The sequence below is a fragment of the Balaenoptera acutorostrata genome, chromosome 3 (genome assembly GCF_949987535.1).
Source record: "Balaenoptera acutorostrata chromosome 3, mBalAcu1.1, whole genome shotgun sequence".
Taxonomy (NCBI): domain Eukaryota; kingdom Metazoa; phylum Chordata; class Mammalia; order Artiodactyla; family Balaenopteridae; genus Balaenoptera; species Balaenoptera acutorostrata.
Genome location: NC_080066.1, coordinates 38,262,129 through 38,281,654, shown reverse-complemented (window position 1 = coordinate 38,281,654; position 19,526 = coordinate 38,262,129). Strand labels below are relative to the sequence as shown.

Here is a 19,526-nt window from a genome sequence, read left to right as displayed (position 1 = left end):
CGCCTCACCCCAGGGAGCTCCAAGCTTCCGGCTGAGTCACAGGCCAGGGGAGAAACTCTAGATGAGGCTGGGGGCTGAGTTGTTCCCGCATCACTTCCTGCTGAGAGCCCAGGCCCTGAGGGTGTGGGAGTGGGGCTCTGCAGGTAGCTCTGACCCTCTCCGAGGGCGAGGCCGAGGGTGGGGAGGACTCAAGGCCTCAAGGTGGGACAGCCCCAGGCCAGCCGCCATCCTGTCTTCTTGGAGCCCTGGAGAAGCCACTGGCTCAGGCCTGCCCAGGCTAGATGGGACGGTTTCATCCCACCTGGGAGAACTGGCCACAGCTTCAGGCAGCCCGGCTTTCTCTGCACTGGACTAACCCGCTGGGTAGAGGGTGTGGAGGATGTCTGAGCAGCACAGGTAGCCCAGGAGACCACACAAGGCACTCTCTTTCCACACAGAGAGCAGGGTAGACACTAAGACTGACCCCAAGGTGGGCCAGCACTCATGGAGCTGAGTGCACAAACACTTCCTTTTAGTCACCTCTGCAGATAGCACCCCAGAGCGAACACATAAGCGTGGACAAGCCCTGTGGTAGGGTGTACACACACACAAACACACACATGGGCGAGCTGAGGCAGGAACCCCACTCAGAACACCGCCGAGCAGGGACCAGCTCTCACACACTGCATGGACCCCTGACACCGGCCCGTGTCTGAGCTGTAGCTCTCTGCTTGGCCGTGAGCCCCTCATGTGACCAGATGCAGGCCTACGTTAGAATGGCCCAGGATGAGTTTGTTAGCCACGAGGACCAGGGAGGCCCAGCTCTTCAAAGCAACCCTGTTTCTCTGGCAGCTCTCGCTGGGCTGGATTTTCCTGCAGGGCTTTTTGATTTTGTTTTTGATCCACTCGAGTGTTGATCGTGTGCCAGACACTGTGCCAGCACTGGGATAACGTGTGCGAAGTTGTTTTGAGTGAATTTCCCAGTAAATGTGGGTTATTATTATGTATGTTATTATTTACATATATAATCTCATTTCTTTTTGTAACAATCCTATGAGGCGAGGTGGTATTATCCTCATTTTACAGATAAGGAAAGTGAGGCTCCAAGGTGTTAAGTGGCTTGTCCTGGTAGCAAACGGACAGTAAGTGACAGAGGCAGGATTTGAACCCAGGTCTCTGACTCGAGTCTGTGCTTCTAATCTCTATCGCACTGAGACTCCCAGTTGGTAAGCCAGCCCCACTGACTGGCCCTGGTGAAGTCCACAGGGCAAGAGGGATTGCGGAGGGCCAGGCCTTCGGGACACCATGGCTTTGAGTCTGAGAGACTCAGGGCAGAGGGGTGGAGAGGCAGCGCCCCCAGAATGGGAGTGCGTGGTGTGAGGGGCCCCTTGCCCGTTTCTCCCAGGCATTTTCTGTTCCTTGGCCGTTTCACTGACTGGACTCCCAGTGTGACTGGAGGAGGTATGGGGGCCTCTTGAGCAGCTGGCTTCTTTGGAGGGCTGGGCTGGACCAGGGCTGGGCAGCTGGTGCCCTGGCTGGCCCTCCAACCTGGCTGTGCTATGTCTGCATGACCCTTGGCAAGTCTCCCCACACCCCCCAGCCCTGAGTGAGTCTGAGCTGCCACCTGGACTCAAGCTTATCTCTGACCTTTGGCATTTCGGTATCTGGACAGATTCCAAGAGCAGCCTCCTGCCCAGACTTACGGGACCCGCCTGGGTAGAAATGCCCCTCCTCTGTAGGCAGATAAGCATGGGCATATGTGAGCCAGCCCTTGCTGTCAGGAGCCTGGAGGGCTGCAAAAGATGAGGAGGGACTGCTGTAGCCGTTTGCCCTGGTCTAACTGACTCCTTGTGAGCCTGCTGTGGGTTTTATTTTCATTATCCCCATGATGTATATGAGAAAACTAGAGTTCGGTGAGATGACGTCCACACTGCCCTACAAAGGACCTACCTACACGGTGCTTCTCAAAGTGTGCTCCTTGGGCCTCCAACTTCAGAATCCCCTGGGAGCTCATAAAATTGCATGTTCTCAGGCCCCATCCCAAGCCAGCAGCATCAGAGTCTCCAGGGGCAGGTCGTGGATCTAGAGTTTAGATCTTCCAGGTGCTTTTGCTGCATCCTGCAGTTTGCAGACCAGGAGTCCAGAGAGGAGACCTCCTGAGCCGGCCTTCTATCACAGCTTCTGTTTTGCTGTGGGGCTTTTTGTAAGTTGCTTAATGACTCTGAGCTTCAATTTCTTCATTTGTAACCTGGAGATAGCAGCAGTTCCTACCTCACAGGATCATCATGGGCACCCAAGGAGTTAATATCTGCAACATGTTTACCCAACACCTTCCTGTGGTGGCCAACGGGAGGGGTCTCTTTTGGGGGGGCGGTTCTTCCTGGACCAGAATGCAAAATGGTCAGGTTGCTTGTTCCAGAAGGCTGACCAGCTCATCAGCACAAAGTACAAGCAACATAATTGGGCCCCAATTACGTGTTGGGAAATTTTCTGGTTGGGAAAAGTAGGGGGTTAGTGCTGGAAACTTTCCTTGGGCCTCCCAGTATATAGAGTGCTGATAGGAAGTGGTGAGGAGCTGGGAATTTGAGGCAAAAGACCTGGAGTCTAGTGTGATTCTGGACTTCAGTGTTCAAAGAGAGGCCTTAACTTCTCCAGACCACAGCTGCCCTGTGTGGTTTCAGTAACAGAGTTCAGGTTCCGGACATTAGGCTGGACTTTGCCCTGTGAACTCCCAGAGCAGTCCCTGTTTTGGCTCTGGTTCTAGAGTGACAAGCCACTTAGTTGCAGATTCCCTGTAGATTCCTGCACTGGTACCTTGTGATACTACCCTCCCTCATCAGGAAGTGAACAGCCTTGGAAACTCCGTCATTCCTGTTTGCTGGTGGGATGTCCCAGTATATGTGCTAGGAAGTCCTACCGAAGGGCTTCCTTCACCATTAGCAGCCAGGTAAAAAGCTTGGCTTCTCCAGAAAGGCTGGTATGTGTTCTTCCTCTTGAATAATGAGGACAAGGTAACTTGATTTCCGTTTTCTCTTTGACCACTGGGAGGCTCAGCACTAAATGTGGAGCCCATCTCGGGTAGCTGTGTGAGGACCTTATGACCTGCTTATGTGAAACCTGTCCTTCGTTTCTGGTTTAGATGTTTTCTTCAGATGTGTTTTTTCCTCCACGCCTGATTTTAGTGTTTATATTTTACTACCTTCTTTTCTTTGTGTTTCCTTGCCCTTTGTGGAACCAGGCCGGGGGTATGTAAAAACACTCACCATGTAAACACACATGAAGCTGTCTTCTCAACTGCTTTGTTGGCATGTTGCATTTTTTGCTTCCTCAGCTTCATGAAACTATTTGTCTGCGTGGTTGCAATCCACCGGTCAGTTAGGAGATGCCTGGGGTTGGGTAGGGTGGCTGCTTTTTGCTTGTTTTTCTTTTCTTATCAGCTGCTTTGAATTTTTAAAATAATTTCTCTCCAAATCCATTAGTCACTGAAAGCACAGATGGTATCGTGGTGGATAGATGTGTGTGTTTATTTTTTTCTTCTTCTTCCTTTTCTTCTCTCTAATTTATTTCTTTAGCATTGCACAAGTATAACCTGTAGAATCCAAAAATGATAACAAGTGCAAAGGGAAAAAAAATTACCTGTAATTCCACCAGGGATACCGCTTTCCAGCATTTTGTGATTCATCCTTCTGGATTTTTTTCTATGTTTATATTTTTCCCACAAACAAATAGAATCTAACTATGCATACTGTTTTATAACCTTCATTTAATGAAAGATACTTGAAATTTATATCAAAGATACATGCACATAATTTTTTTTTTTAAGCATAGAAGGACTTATTGTGAAAAGCAGTAACTGCCTCAGTCTTCCCCAGCCCCAGGCCTGGGTAAAAGGGGCAATTTTAATCATTTAGACTTCTTGTTATACAGTGGTTTCCTCCACTTAAGTAAAACACTTATCCCACGATTTCTTGGCTTATCTGACTTACTGACTTGCTGCTGAGAAAAATAAAGCTTTCCATCAGTTCCATCACCCTTCCCCACTTCCTCCAAACATTTTCTGCCACTATATTTGGTTACCTTTGCAATTTAAAATAAGATACTTAAGGACTTCCCTGGTGGTCCTGTGGTTGAGACTCCGAGCTTCCACTGCAGGGGGAGCTTCCACTGCAGGGGGCGCAGGTTCGATCCCTGGTCAGGGAACTAAGATCCCACATGCGGGGGGCGGGGCGGGGCGGGGGGAGGGGTGGAAAAATAAAATAAAATAATATACTTAAGCCTCAGTGTCTTGTTCCACTAACCACGGACAGTCTCTTGTGGCCCTCATTGCTCTCAGAGGAAGATATGGAGACTCGACTTTTTCCTTGACTTCCAGCTTCTCTGGCCCCCAACATCACAATGCCTGTCTGTTGTACATTCAGTGTAACATTTACATTCTGTTTAATAACCATAAATCTTCCATGAGTGACTGTGAGGCAGTATAGTTGAAGACCAGCGCCCCATGTTTGCGTTCCTCTGTAAATCATGTTCACTGCAGCCCACAGGAGTGGGCTGTGCTTACAAGTCCTTCTCTTTGGGTCTAACCCCACTCAAAGGAGAATGTTAAATATACTTTCCTTTCTTATATTCCGTCAGGTGCTCAAAATCCATCACTTTATATTTTAGTTCGCTTCATATTTTGACCATGGTTTTTTATGTAACTGTTTGCTTGTTGGTCTGGAGTTTCTAATACAACAGCATTTTACCAGCTGCATAGTATTCCAGCAAAGGAAGTATTTGGGTTTATTTTCACCCAGTCCCCTGTGGTTGGGCATTTAGGTTGTTTCAATTTTTCATTAACGTGAATGGTGCTATAATTGATGTTCTTTTACGTTCATCATTGTGCCTTTGTCTCATACATAATGTTTGAGGGTCCGGGAATGCTGCTCCCCTTAAATCCGATCACCTTGTCCCCAGCCCCATGCCACCCACTGCTTTGCTGATCTACCTTCAGTCAGATCGGCGCATTCTAGAGGTTGGTATAGGAGGGTTCTTGTGGGAGGCGGGGCCCCCAGGAGGTAATGTCCATCGATCGTCCTCTCTCCAGGCTCTGAAAAGCAGTCACTTCTCAGATTTGAAGTGGATCACATCTCCAACTACACAGCCCTCCTGCTGAGCAGGGATGGCAGGACTCTATACGTGGGTGCTCGAGAGGCCCTCTTTGCGCTCAACAGCAGCGGCAGCTTCCTGCCAGGCGGGGGGTACCAGGAGGTGAGATGATGCCCGGGGATGGCTAGCCTGGGTGGAGGATGCTAGTGGGGAAGATGGAACTTCTGGGTCCGAGGATGATGCAAACGGGAGAGGGGAAAGGAAAAGAGGGACATATCCTTCGTTTCCACTTGCACACTTACCTTCCCCTTTCTAATTCCCCAGCTGCTGTGGAGCGCAGATGCAGAGAGGAAACAGCAGTGCAGCTTCAAGGGCAAGGACCCACAGGTGAGCTAGCACCTGGAGGTGACCTGGGCTGAAGGAGGGATGGAGGGTGGTAGATCTGGGCCCGGGATGGAGGCAGGAGGTGGGAGCAGATGCAGCGAGCTGTGGTAGAAAGGGCATAGGCTTCTGAGATGGCCAAACCTGGGTTTGAGTCTCAGCCCTATACTTACTATGTCTGTGACATTGGACAAGTAAGTAGATTTGCCTCTCTGAGCCTTGGTAAAATGGGGATAATGATGCCTGTCTCACTGGACTTACCGTGAGGATTCAATGAGCTAATAGACATAAGGCACCTGGCACATAATAAGTGCCAAATAAACATCAGCTTCCAGCATGAGCAGTGATTGGGTGGGGGTGGGAGTCTGTCCTTCTGAGGGTGGTGCCTGATGTAGCAGGTCTGACATAATCCTGGCTTGGTTTTGGCCAGACCACTGGGTGGGAGCCAGTCCAGCCTGGGGTTCTCTGGGAGGACTCCCCACCATTCCCAGAGGCCTTCCTGGTCCTGAGTGCAGCAGAGGGCAGTTAAGGTGAAGGCAGAAGAGCACCGGACTTGGGGTCAAGACACAGGTTCAAGTCCTGGCCACCCCTGATTTCTTTTATTCAGCAGAAATGTATTAAGCACTTGCTCTGTGCCCAGGTGCTTTTAGACACTGGTTATTATATCATTGTGAAAAAGAAGGTCAGGTTTAAAAGGTGGTCAGGTTACACTTCATTTAAAAAGTGACATTTGGGCCAAGATTACTTGGCTCAAATGAGGTGAGGGAGTTGACATGGAGGAGGAACAGGACTATAGATTTCACTCTGAGTGAGGTATGTGGGGAACCACTGGCTGGCTGAGCAGGGCAGTGACGTGGCCTGGCGTGCGTTTGCAAAAGGTCCCTCTGGCCGCCGTGGTGGAGAGCGGCCTCGTTGCGGCGAGGACAGAGGGAGGGAGACCAGTGAGGGGCAAGAGGTGATGGTGCCCGGACCAGGGTTGGACCAATAAAGGGAGTGAGGAATGGTCGGATCCCGGATGTATTTTGAAGATGGGGCCACCAGGATTTCCTGATGGAAGAACCGGGGTGGCAGGTATCAGAGGAGAGGCGAAGCTGGCTGTGAGGCTCGGGGCCTAAGGAACTGAGAAGGTGGAGTAGCCGTCAGTGCAAGGGGGCAGATGCCGGAGGAGAGAGTTTTGGGGGAACAATCAGAAGCTCAGTAGGAGATGCCTGTTAGACACGCTTGTGCAGGCGATCCGCAAGTCTGGGGCCCAGGGTTCAGGGCTGCGTGTTTCCTCCTGCTCTGGGCGTAGCTGCCTCACCAGGTGGGGCCGAGACAGCTCAAAAGGGAGGGATTCTGTGCCTTCACCCCAGACTGAAGAGAAGTTTTCCGATCACGGAACTACCTGAGGCCCAAGGTCCCCCTCCTGCACACACGCTCCGTGGTCCTCCATATGCTCTGCCCCACGAGGCTCCTGGAGCCTCATTTACTCCAGGATTTGAGTACTGGGGAGCAGAGGCCTCACCCCCAGGGCTGGCCTTGCATCCGTGGGGAGGGCTCGGCGGTGCCCCCTGGTGGCTGGCTTGGGCCTGACATCCTCCTCCCTCCTCCAGCGGGACTGTCAAAACTACATCAAGATCCTCCTGCCACTCAACAGCAGCCACCTGTTCACCTGTGGCACCGCGGCCTTCAGCCCCGTGTGCACCTACGTTGTGAGTGCCCCTCCTCACCCCGGGCTCGCCCGCGGCTGGCCTGGGAACTGCCTGTCTTTGTGCCCCAGGGAGCTGGTCTCTAGCACTGACCCCTGGTAAAGGGCAGGGCCCAGGGGGAGGCTTCTTGACAGCAATGGGCCCCGAGAGCCCTGAGGCCCAGCCCCAGCCCTGATGGCCAGGTTGCCCTGCAGGGGGTGGCGGGGGGTGGGATTCCCCAGGCACAAAAATCCTGGCTGACCCACAATCACACCCTCTTGCTTCCTCCAGCTCTTTCCCCCGCCCTCACTCAATTCCCGCCAGCCCACCTCGTCCACCCTCCTCAACACACGCATACCCTTACGTTTCTGCCCTACGCACGCCTTCATAAAGGGTGGCATTTTGAGGTTTTGGAGCAACCAGCTTTGGAGTCAGACATACCTGAGTTTGAATCATGTCGCTGCCCTTTCCTGGCTCACATTGCCTTTCTAAGCCTCCTCTCCTCTCTGCTACGTGGGGCAACAGTGCCCACCGCGTCAGGTCCTGGTGAGACGGTGCTGGGACTGTGCCCGAGGTGCCGGGATGAGAAGGACGGCCCGTCAGACCCCTCCCTTCTCTCCAGCACACCTCCCTGTTCTCCCGCCGAGCGCGCTCACTCCCTGGCGTGCCCCTGAGCTCTCCCATCTACCCCCTGCAGAACATGGAGAACTTCACTCTGGCACAGGACGTGGTGGGGAACATCCTCCTGGAAGATGGCAAGGGCCGTTGTCCCTTTGACCCCAATTTCAAGTCCACGGCCCTGGTGGTGGGTGAGTGTTGGGGGGCAGTGGGCAGGATGGGCTCGTTGAGGCTCCATGTGAGGGCGGGCAGGGGAGCAGGGTGGGCCCCAGGTCTGAGCTGGTGGGTCCTGCCACACCAATTCCCAGGGGGTGCGGCGACCTTGGGCTGCCCTCGGGTTGGCTTTTCTTAGTTCCTACTCCCTCCTCTGTCCTCCTCAAACAAGAAGGGCAGCACTCGTGTCACTCCAGGCCCTGAGCGGGAAGGGGCTGTGCTGAGGGCTCATTCCCATGGGAATGTCCTCTTGGCAGATGGCGAGCTGTACACTGGAACAGTCAGCAGCTTCCAGGGGAATGACCCGGCCATCTCACGGAGCCAAAGCCTCCGCCCCACCAAGACTGAGAGCTCCCTCAACTGGCTACAAGGTGAAGTCCTCTCGCCCCTCCCAGTGGGCTGTCATGGGGCCCCAGGGAGGGGGCCCTGTCCCCCCAGCAGGGCCTGAGAACAGAGCCTTGCCTGTCTGGGATCCCTGGGCTGACTGCACTCCCCACTGGCCCCCACAGACCCAGCGTTTGTGGCCTCAGCCTACATTCCCGAGAGCCTGGGCAGCCTGCAAGGGGACGATGACAAGATCTACTTCTTCTTCAGTGAGACTGGCCAGGAGTTTGAGTTCTTTGAGAACACCATCGTGTCCCGCATTGCCCGTGTCTGCAAGGTGAGCAGGCCGGGCCATCCCAGAGACCCCGAAGGCTCCTCGGGTATAGACCCAGAAGGCCCCGCACCTGTGGCCTTCTCCTGTCTTCCAGGAGGAACGGCTCGGCTACTGGCTTTTCTCTCTCTCCTTTTCAGTTAAAATGTCTCTGTTTTTCCTTATTTTAAAAAACATGAAAATGTAGAAAAGTACACACGAAAATCACTTACAAGATAAGACACACCGTGGTATCGTTATTAAGAGCGTAGACTCTAGATCCAGGCTGCCTGGGTTCAAACCCTGCAGGTCATGTGATCTTGGGCAGTTTCCTTACTGAGAAATCTGCTCGTTTCCATCTCTGTTCAGTGGGAATCATAACAAAACTCCCTCAGGGTTGTTACGATCTGTGTAGGGCTTTTAGAGATGTGATGAGCAACCACTAGTTGTCAACTATTGGTGTTATAATCCCACCGTCCTACCACAAGAAGTGACCACTGTTAACAAGTTAGAGTGTTCCTTGCTAATTTTTTTTTTGGCACGTGTGTAAATACATACGTATTTATATTATTTAAAACCATGTACAAACAAGAGTTATACTGTAATGTGATTCTTTAGCTTCCCTTTTTGCTCAGCGGTGAATCGTGACATCTTTCCACATTTGTAGATAGACTCCCCTTCGTCCTTTTCCCTGGTGTCCCACAGTAAGGAAAGCGCTGTCATTTACTTAGCTAGCCTCCTGGTGAGGGGACCTGAAGGCTGCCACCTCAAGCCTTCTTGATTTGAAATGGACTCAGGCCTGGCTTTGGGTCTGTCTGGCTCTTCCTGGCGTCTGTCTCAGCCACCACTGGGGAGGGGGCAGCAAGGAGCACCAAGTGTCCCACCCCTGCTCATGCCTAAGCCCAGGCCCTCTCTCCCTCTCCCAGGGTGATGAGGGAGGCGAGCGGGTCCTGCAGCAGCGCTGGACATCCTTCCTGAAGGCCCAGCTGCTGTGCTTGCGGCCTGACGATGGCTTCCCATTCAACGTACTGCAAGACGTCTTCACGCTGAGCCCCAGCCCCCAGGAATGGCGTGACACCCTCTTCTACGGGGTCTTCACATCCCAGTGGTAGGGCCCCCAGGACCTAGCTGGGAACAGGGTTGGGGGGACGAGTTGGGGCAGGGATTGGGCCCCGCTGGCCTCATTGTGAGCCCCAGGGCTCCTGGGCTAATCTGGCCACTTCCTTGGTAGGCACAGGGGGACCACAGAAGGCTCTGCCATCTGTGTCTTCACCATGAGGGACGTGCAGAGGGCCTTCAATGGCCTCTACAAGGAGGTGAACCGCGAGACGCAGCAGTGGTACACCGTGACCCACCCGGTGCCCTCGCCCCGGCCTGGCGCGGTGAGTGCTGCCCCCGTGCTGGGAGGTTGGGTCCCCAACCGTGCTGGGATCACTTGCTTTCTCTGAGTCTGTTTTCTCACCTTGAAAGTGGGGACAAAGCCCAGGCCTGCTTGTCTTTCTGAGTTAGATGTGACCATGAATGTCGGGGTGGCTTCAAACCTGCTTTCGGCTGGGCAGGGGTGTCCCCCATCAGGACGCTGACTGCATGTGCCTCTCCCGAACTCTACTGTGAGCTCCTTATTTATTGATTGACTGACAGGCCATGGGGAAATAGTCCTTTCTTCTTTCCTTCCAGCCTCATGGGCTCCCCACAAAGCAGACCTTGAGACAAGGATGTGAGTGCCAGCAGTTTTTAGGAGAGGTGATCCCAGGAAGAAGCAGGAGGGAACAGGATTGTGGGAGGAAGGGGCGGAGCTAAGAAAGTGTGTGTCACTGAGCTGCTACTGCTGTGGGCACCTGGAGCTCGTTCCCTGGGGCCCTGGGAGGCTGCGTGGAGCACATCTCAGCATTGTCCCACTGGGGTGTTTGTCACCAACTCCTGTGCAGTTGAGGGTCACTCCAGGGTATTAATTCCTGGGGCTTTTACAGAGAATGACCTGGGGCAGAGAGAATCAGGAAGCACCCCCCGGCAATAAGGGAAACTAACTGCAGGCACCCTCATGCCCCTACACTAGGAAGCCTTGGTCAGCCAGGGCATCCTGAGAGAGCACTGGCGAAAGGATGCTACAGGAGCAGGAAGTGTGGCCATGCTTCTTGAGGCTTGCGGAAGGGGGTGGGGGAATGGTGGGCAGGAAGGAGGGATGGTTGGTGGGCAGAGAGGGGTAGACCCTGGCAGCCGGGGCCCTTGGGCGCCCCACACCCTGGGCTTTGCCCTTAGGCCTGTAGATCAGCGCGCTGGCTTCGCAGAACTGGAGTGCTGTGCTGTGGCTTCCAAGGGCGGGGCAGGTACCCACCCCTGCTGTTCACTGGGGAGACAGGGCCGGCAGTCCCAGTGGGATTTGCAGGACCCACATCCTGCTTCCTGCCCTAAGTGCCACTCGCCTCAAGCCACCGCCTTCTCCTTCAGTGCATCAACAACAGCGCCCGGGAAAGGAAGATCAGCTCGTCCCTGCAGCTCCCCGACCGTGTGCTGAACTTCCTCAAGGACCACTTCCTGATGGATGGGCAGGTCCGCAGCCGCCTGTTACTCCTGCAGCCCCAGGCCCGCTACCAGCGTGTGGCTGTCCACCGTGTCCCTGGCCTGCAGCGCACCTACGACGTCCTCTTCCTAGGCACTAGTGAGTGCCCACAGCAGGGCAGGCTCGGAGTCAATGGGGCATAGCTATTGGGACGTGGGCCTCAGGCTCCGCGCAGGGCCTGAGTGCTGTCCATGTTGCAGGTGACGGCTGGCTGCACAAGGTGGTGAGCGTGGGCCCCGGGGTGCATATCATTGAGGAGCTCCAGATCTTCTCATCAGGACAGCCCGTGCAGAACCTGCTCCTGGATGCCGACAGGGTGAGCAGAGGAGGAGTCCGAGCAGCATGCTTGGGGTGCCTGACCCCCGCCCCAGCCGGATGGAGAGATCCAGGCTCCTGGTATAAGCGCTCAGAATGTGGGGGCCCGGGAGCATGAGAGGAGGCCCCCTGTGGGTGGCTTTTGTGTGCACTCGAGCCGGGTGCAGCTCTGGGTGGTGGCCCTAGCTGCCCGCGCCTGCTTCTCATCCCCCATGCCTGTGCAGGGACTGCTGTATGGTGCCTCACACTCGGGTGTGGTCCAGGTGCCTGTGGCCAACTGCAGCCTGTACCAGAGCTGCGGGGACTGCCTCCTGGCCCGGGACCCCTACTGCGCTTGGAGCGGCTCCAGCTGCAAGCACGTCAGCCTCTACCGGCCTGCGGTGGCCTCCAGGTGAGAGCTCCTGAAGGCCCCACCCACTCATCCATCCATATGCACTAGGCCTCCGAGTGCCTTCCCTAGGCCCTCTGTGGAATCACCACACAGCCTCATTTGTGTCCACTGTCTGGGAATAATTATTAATCAGCTCCCCTTCTGACTCTCATTAAGTGTTATAGTTCAAACGATAAATTATGTTTGCCTTACCCATCTGTAAAGCAGAGACAAGATTTGGTAAAGTATGAAATGTCAGAGCTATGAAAAGCTTTGCAGGAGAATGTCGACCGGCACGTGAATGTAGTTAAGGAACAAAAAATAACGGCTACATAACAGTCCGTTAACAAACCCATTAAGGGAATTCCCTGGGGGTTCAGTAGTTAGGACTCTGCGCTTCCACTACAGTGGTCACAGGTTCGATCCCTGATTGGGGAACTCAGGTCCTGCAAGTGGTGCAGCCAAAAACAAACAAACAAACCCATTAAAAACTGTTTTCAAAATCACTTACTTAGATTTAAAATTTTCATATAGAAAAAAATAGATAAACAAATAAAATAAAAACTACCCTAATCCTACCACCTAGAGAGACTTACAGTGAGATTTTAATATATATCCCCCCAGATTTTTCTACATATGTGTAAAATAAAAATACACATATTTTAAGTAAATATGGGATCTGTCCTATTTGTAGTGTACATATTTCACTCAAGGGGATACCTGGTTCCAGTTTTATATTTCAAAACACCATGTATGCGTACACATGTGTACACCTGAAGGCACACTCAAAAAAATGCTGCCTGCCATTCTCGCTGGATGGTTGATTGTGACTTTTGTAATGTTTTTAGCCTTTGTGCTTGGTTTTTTCCGGTTTTCTAAAAACAAATCAGTGCATGTGCATTGCTTTAAAAGAGACAGGTACATACATACAGATCCAGCTGTCCTTCCAGACTTTTTCTAAGAGCTCAACTCACTGCTTTTGTAATTCAGGGAAGTATTACAGTACCTTTTTTTTTTTTTTAATATTTACTTATTTGGCTGCACTGGGTCTCAGTTGCAGTACACAGGATCTTTCGTTGCGGCACATGGGCTTTTCTCTAGTTGTGGCACACAGGCTCTAGAGCACGTGGGCTTAGTTGCCGCGTGGCATGTGGGATCTTAGTTCCCCGACCAGGGATCGAACTCACATCCCCTGCATTGGAAGGTGGATTCTTTACCACTGGCCCACCAGGGAAGTCCCTACGGTAACTTTTTTTTTTTTTTTTTTGGCTGTGTTGGGTCTTTGTTCCTCTGCGAGGGCTTTCTCTAGTTACGGCGAGCGGAGGCCACTCTTCATCGCGGTGCGCGGGCCTCTCACTATCGCGGCCTCTCTTGTTGCGGAGCAAAGGCTCCAGACGCGCAGGCTCAGTAGTTGTGGCTCATGGGCCTACTTGCTCCACGGCATGTGGGATCTTCCCAGACCAGGGCTCGAACCCGTGTCCCCTGCATTGGCAGGCAGATTCTCAACCACTGCACCACCAGGAAAGCCCCCTACAGTAACTTTTTTTTTTTTTTTTTTACAGTAACTTTTAACTGAAGTAAATACTGTGTAGACAGAGGAGATGCCGGCCCAAACCCTGCGGGGTGGGGAATCCACCCAGGGAAGCCGCCTGCCTTTCACCCCCGCTTTGGGCCTGGTGGTCCCCGAGCCCTTCCCCAGGCCCACATCTGCAGGGCTGCGTGAGGGTGTATGCTGCACGGAGGGTGGGCAGATGCGGTCTTGCGGGGGTTCCTGGCCCATCCCGGACTCTCTTTGGTCCTCAGGCCATGGATCCAGGACATCGAGGGGGCCAATGCCAGGGAACTCTGCAACACTTCCTCGTCCAAGGGCCGGACTTCTGTACCAAGAGGTAAGGTGCCCCGTCAGAGGGTGGAGGAGAGGTGGGGGTCAAGCGTGCCTAGAAGGCTCCTGCAGCCACTGCTGTGTGTAAATGCCTTTCCTCACTTCCTCACCCCTTTGGCCCTGCAAGCAGGACCCTGGCAAGTAAGACCCCCAGTCCCCGAAGTCCCCAGAGTTGCTGTTACAGCATGAGGACCATAGCCCAGAGGGAGGTGGGTGAGCCTGGGGCTACCGTGGACGCCAGCCCCTTTACCCGGGACTGTGCCTCTTTTGCCTGCAGGTGAGAAGCATTGTGAGCCAGTCCAGTTCCAGCCCCACACAGTGAACACCTTGGCCTGCCCCCTCCTCTCCAACTTGGCAACCCGGCTCTGGCTGCACAACGGGGTCCCCATTAATGCCTCGGCCTCCTGCCGCGTGCTGTCCACCGGGGACCTGCTGCTGGTGGGCAGCCAGCAGGAGCTGGGGGAGTTCCAGTGCTGGTCGCTGGAGGAGGGCTTCCGGCAGCTGGAGGCCAGCTACTGCCCAGAGGTGGCGGGGGACCCAGTGGCAGACCGAGCAGACCGGAGTGGCAGCGTGCCCGTCATCATCAACACGTCTCGGGTGAGCGCACCAGCCGGGGGCAAGGCCAGCTGGGGTGCAGACAAGTCCTACTGGACCGAGTTCCTAGTGATGTGTGCACTGTTCGTGTTCGCCATGGTGCTCTTCATTTTATTCTTCCTCTACCGGCACCGGGGCGGCATGAAAGTCTTCCTGAAGCAGGGGGAGTGTGCCAGCGTGCACCCCAAGACCCGCCCAGTGGTACTGCCACCTGAGACCCGGCCGCTCAATGGCGTGGGCCCCCCTAGCACCCCACTCGACCACCGAGGCTACCAGGCTCTGTCGGACAGCTCCCCAGGGCCCCGGGTCTTCACAGAGTCAGAGAAGAGGCCGCTCAGTATCCAGGACAGCTTCGTGGAGGTGTCCCCGGTGTGTCCCCGGCCCCGGGTCCGCCTGGGCTCTGAAATCCGGGACTCCGTGGTGTGAGAGCAGACTTCTCGAGGCAGCCTCCCTCTAGGGGCCAGGAGTGCTCAGAGAGGGTCTGCTGGACCTCTGCTCCTCGTGGAACACAGCCGCGGTGCCCAGCCCTCGGGAGCGATGGAGCCAGCTCGCCTGCTGTCGAGAGGCAAGGCCCCTCCACCCCAGATGGCCACAGCCCCACAGGGCCTGGCTGAAGATCAGGGCCTGCCCGAGTGGGCAGAACAGTGCTCCTTATGTAAACTGAGCCCTTTGTTTCAAAACAGTTGAAAATGTGAAACAAGAGAAAACAGTGAGAGAACACAGAACGCCATGCACACGGCCAGGCCAGCCCAGCCTCCGGACTGGGAGGGCTCATGCAAAGTGGTTGTTGGAGACAGAGTTGGACATCCCACACCAACTGGCCTCTTCCACCTTCCGCCTTATCCTACTGCCACAGGCTGCCCCTTCTCACGGCAGAGCCAGGGGCCAGCTCGGGCTCCAGTGGGTCCAGCCTCGCCAGCTGGCCAAGTTGTTGCAGCCATCGTTCTGTCACCTCAGGGACCGGAGGGCCACGCTGGCACCACAGCCCTCACGAGGCCCTGGGCTCAGACCCACCTCCTGGACCTTTCCGGCCTGTATCAGGCTGCGGCCACATGAGAGAGACAGAGGGCAGCGTGAGCCCAGGAGAGAGTATATGACAATGTACACCTTCCCTCAGAATTCCAGGAAGACTGTTGCCTGCCTTCTTCCATCCCAGCCTGCAAACCTGTGTCCCTTTTCCCCACACCTGCCCTGGCCTCCTCTTCAAAACCAGTCCCCAGTTCACCCCTACACCTTGCAGCCTCCACTCTATGGTATGTTGATACTGCCCAGCACAGGGGCCCTGAGTTTATGTGGGTTTTGTATTCTTTTTAATAAAATGCACTTTACTTTTTTTTTTTTTAAATAAAATCTAAAGAATTGAAATTGAATCGTGCCCCTTCCAAAAAACAAAGGACTGTTGCTTTTTGAGGCTGGTATAGTTCTTTGAGTTCTGGGAGGTTCTAGGCCTCCTCTTTCAGGTGCTAGTGGGCCAGAGCCAGCCCAGCCTGGCCAACCACACCTCCCAGCAGAGCCAGTTTCTTAAAGTGGGGAGTTTAACCAAACACTGATGGGTGGGGGAGGGGACTTGTTCACTTTACTTCAGTCCCTTTACTTTGCATCCCCAGTTCAGTTCTGGGATGGGGCACAGGGGACAAGGTCTTGAGTTTTCTTGTTTTAACTTGAAAAGAATTTTTATCTTTAAAATGATCATACAGTAAAACTAACTTTTTTCTTTTAGTACACAGTTCTGCAAGTTTTAACACATGTAGAAATTCACGTAACCACCACCACAATCAGGATACAGAAGAGTTCCACCCCTCACGTTACCCTTCATACTCACACCCTCACAAGAGAGGGGTGGGAAGCGCGGGGTACAGCCTGACTTCCTGCTGTCCGCTTCTTTAGATCCTTATTCCCAGTGTGACCCAAGGCTCCTGCAAGTCCACTCCTTCCTCATGCCAGCGTTTCTAGTGTCACACAAAGGCTCAAAACTTCTAAACCTTTATTATTGATTAGTAGAAACACAAAAACAGCGATGACAATGACAGTGAGAAGGGGAGAGGCTTTGACGTGGAGGACCCTCCCCTGTCCCGGGCAAGACTGCACAGTGCCACCTCCAGGCTGGGCCAGCTTGGCCAGCCCTGGCAACACAGGGGTAACCTTGGAAACTGGAAAGTTTCTTCGACAGGGTGCTGGGACACATGCTGTGGCTCCTGTCACAGGACAATCTTAAAGGAGCTGAACAAAAGAAGAGTGCGTTGGGTTTTCTGCTGGCAGAGGAAGGTAGGGACTAAACCCAAACTTACCTACCTCTCCCTCAAGACCTTTTGGAATGGGCTGTGTCCCACATCTGAGTCCCCTCTAGAAGAAGAGCTACTCTAATACATTCAGAGGAAGCAGGAGGCTTTCTCTAACCCCAGGTACCGCCTCCCATAATAACGTCACAGACTCAGTGCAGCAAATGAGCACCACCGTCATACCTGGCAAAGTCTGGTGAGCGGGAGATGACATGCTGGAATTCAGAAAGATTGATGGTCCCATCCCTATCAATGTCAGATTCTTCTAGGATCTGGGAAAGGGAAAGCTTCAGGCCAAAGCCCAACCCTTACCTCCTGCTCCCCAGCCCGGCCCAGCCGAGCCGAGCCCGGCCCCATTGCTCACATTGTCAATGAGCTGCTTCATCTCTGAGGCACTGAGCCGTGTGTCCTCACCCTCTCCCGTGAGGCAGTTCACGAGCTGGCTCAGGTCTTCTCTGTTCAAGGTTCCGTCATCATCAAAATCTAGAAAGCAGAGACACAGGAAGCCAAAAAGGATGTGGTCAGGATGAGCTCCAAGCTCCTGACCCCCAGTACCCAAGCAGTACCCCGACAAAGACCATGTTGGAAGGGGTGGTGTTCCACCCGGCCCCTGGGTCTTACCGAAGATGCGGAATGCATAGTGGGACTTGATGTCTGGGGTGGCTGTGTCACTGAATACACTGAGGAGGTCCAAGAAGTCCTCAAAGCTCAGGCTGTCTCTGGTTGGGGAAGTGGAGAAGACCCTGCAGATTCGCTCCTTGAAGGGGTTGGCCTAGGCAAGAAAGCCTTCTATGAATGCCACAGGATGCAGCCCAAGTCACACACTCAAACCCCACTGGGAAGCTGGAGGGAACAGTTCAGGCTCTAGAGGGGAGAACAATCAGCGCTTTGGGGCCAGCACGGAGGTCAGGAGGACCAACGACCCAGCTGGGGATGGCTTCCCAGGAGTCAGAGCTTAACCCAAAGGCAGGCCTGGGAGCACAGAAGGAAGAGGAAGGCATCCTAAGCAAAGAGAACAAGATAGGCTAGTTACTTTAAAACACAAAACATTTAACTGAGCACTTACTGTGTTACAGGCACTAGGCCAGGCACTTTGCATAGCAATTTTCACAGCAGCCCTATGGAAAGCAATCAGCCTCTGGAATAGGGTTTCTCAAGTTTTAATAAGGTAATTCAACTCCTCTTAAAGGATAAAACTTGTTTGAACCTCCAAGAATATGTCTGAGAATCCCAGTTTGCAAAACACCCTTCTATATAATTCCCTTGGATGATTTTGGTAAAGCCCTAGCCCCCAGGAAATCAGGGCTAAAAAGGGAAAAGACTAGAATGGGGACCAGTGACCACATGATCTCAAAAGGAGTAGCAGAGGGAGGCTGGGGGGCTGGCACCTTGAGCTCTGGAAGGCTGAGGATCTGCTCCAAGGACACTCGTGCCTGCAGTGACTCCTCCACACTCCGGTGCTCCTGGGGAAGCAGCTCACAAAACCGCCTGTGGGCTCTGGCAGAAGGAGGGGAAACTGTTGTTGTCCCTTCCTGAGTGTATTACATCCCCACTCCTTGCCTTGCTACCCATTATAAACCAGGTGAGGAGCTAAGCCCCATACACAGGATGTCTGAGTCTCAGGCATAAGCCAAGAGGAGATATATCACAAGACAGTATAGGCTGGGAGTCCATTCTTGCAATGGGTATTGACTGTGGGCCCACTGTGTCCCTGGCACTGGGCCCTGCTTCTAGATGCCCCCCGAGGGATAGAGAGGTCTGGGAAGGAGCCAGAAGTTGGCCCTGAAGAACAAATGAAAAGAGCTGAACTGAAATCTCGTTCTCATTTCATTTCAAGAATCTCCTGCTGCTCCTCAAAGCAGCTACCCTGAACTATCTCCTCCTTAGGCACCATCTCATTCCCACTGGGATTATTTTTGCCCAGAGAAGTTCAGGAATCTTCTCACTCAAGTGCCCTGGCCACATAAAGCTTGCCCACAGCTAGGAAGGGGGTTCCAGTCCCAGTTCAAATCCTCCTACTCAGTCTCAGGCAAATTATCAAACTGTTTCATTGTCCCCATACCTCCGTCGTGAGGGTTAAATTAGGTAATGTAGACAACCTCGTAGCACAGCCTGGCACATGGTAAGTGCTCAATAAGCGTTAACGGTTACTGTATTATTCAGGTAAAGGAGGAGCCAGGCTCCCCAAGGCTTCTCTGGCTTTGCCTGTAGGTAAAGCAGCCCAGAACTACAGCAGCCCCTGCCGGACTGGAGCAGGAACTTCGGTTATGCAGAAGCCAGTGGAGCGAGGTCAAAGAGCGCCCAACTTTGTCTGGAAGCTGCGCGGTGAGTCCATGGTGCACAGCTGCGGCCGCCGGCGCCAGCGGGGAGGTCGTGCCGGGAAGAGGGCACAGCCTAGCGCCCGGGGCCCTGCACTCCAGTTCCGGCTCAGCTCCTGACCTCAGGCAGGCCCCTGCCCCTCCCTCTGACGGGACCTCAGTTTGCCCACCTGTAAGACAGAGCCTCCCCCGCCCCCCACCCCCGAAGTCGTCCCTAGAAGATCCCGGAGGTGAGGTTCGAGACAGCACTTACAGGAGGATCTCCTGTTTGGTCAGGAACGTCAAGTCCTGGAAGGCAAAACAAGACAGGGGGTCAGCGGGCGGCCCGGGGCCAGAGGCCGCGTCCGCCGCCCTGCCGCCGCTCGGGGACACCCCCCTCCCTCCCGAGCGCCGGGCCGCGCGCAAACTCCCTGGGGACTGGCATTTCACGCACCTGGTACTCGACCAGCAGCTCCTTGGACAGGCGACTGCCCGAGCCCCCCATTGCCGCGCCGCGCGTACAGCTCCGCCAACTCTTCTCGGGACGCCGGCAACTTTCTCACTTCCGCCCTCGGGCCGCGTCACCGCCCAGTCTCCGCGGCAACCGCTCCTGGGGCCACCGCCCCCAGGCCCGCCCCCTCCTTAAAGTTCC

The 19,526-nt window shown here is 54.2% G+C and overlaps 2 protein-coding genes across 5 annotated transcripts in view; one reads left to right on the top strand and one right to left on the bottom strand.

Moving 5' to 3' along the window:
- The window catches only part of SEMA4B (semaphorin 4B), a 59,718-nt gene extending 44,034 nt beyond the window's left edge, over positions 1-15,684 (top strand). For 3 of the 4 annotated variants that reach the window (XM_007194333.3, XM_007194335.3, XM_007194334.3), the window contains exons 3-15: positions 5,063-5,226; positions 5,389-5,451; positions 7,038-7,136; positions 7,810-7,921; positions 8,201-8,314; positions 8,453-8,604; positions 9,504-9,685; positions 9,809-9,959; positions 11,026-11,236; positions 11,338-11,453; positions 11,677-11,843; positions 13,626-13,711; positions 13,982-15,684. In XM_007194333.3, the coding sequence (XP_007194395.2) occupies positions 5,063-5,226; positions 5,389-5,451; positions 7,038-7,136; positions 7,810-7,921; positions 8,201-8,314; positions 8,453-8,604; positions 9,504-9,685; positions 9,809-9,959; positions 11,026-11,236; positions 11,338-11,453; positions 11,677-11,843; positions 13,626-13,711; positions 13,982-14,724 (2,360 nt within the window). In that variant the 3' untranslated portion in view covers positions 14,725-15,684. The remainder of the gene's footprint in view (positions 1-5,062; positions 5,227-5,388; positions 5,452-7,037; positions 7,137-7,809; positions 7,922-8,200; positions 8,315-8,452; positions 8,605-9,503; positions 9,686-9,808; positions 9,960-11,025; positions 11,237-11,337; positions 11,454-11,676; positions 11,844-13,625; positions 13,712-13,981) is intronic. The other variant, XM_007194336.3, reaches the window with a different exon arrangement.
- A 581-nt stretch (positions 15,685-16,265) lies between these two features.
- CIB1 (calcium and integrin binding 1) lies at positions 16,266-19,482 on the bottom strand. Its single transcript, XM_057543928.1, has 7 exons — positions 19,329-19,482; positions 19,149-19,183; positions 17,966-18,074; positions 17,199-17,349; positions 16,942-17,060; positions 16,761-16,849; positions 16,266-16,518 (listed from the first exon to the last, which is right to left on the bottom strand). The coding sequence occupies exons 1-7, from the start codon at positions 19,377-19,379 to the stop codon at positions 16,497-16,499; spliced, it is 576 nt and encodes a 191-aa protein (XP_057399911.1). The 5' UTR covers positions 19,380-19,482; the 3' UTR covers positions 16,266-16,496.
- Between the last annotated feature and the right edge of the window lie 44 nt (positions 19,483-19,526).

Coding starts and splice junctions, on each gene's coding strand:
- CIB1 (XM_057543928.1), bottom strand. CDS start 19,379: ATGGGGGGCTCGGGCAGTCGCCTGTCCAAGGAGCTGCTGGTCGAGTAC. Junction 18,075..19,148: donor ACCAAACAGGAGATCCTCCT/GTAAGTGCTGTC, acceptor TCCTTCTGCCAG/AGCCCACAGGCGGTTTTGTG. Junction 16,850..16,941: donor TGAAGCAGCTCATTGACAAT/GTGAGCAATGGG, acceptor TCCCTTTCCCAG/ATCCTAGAAGAATCTGACAT.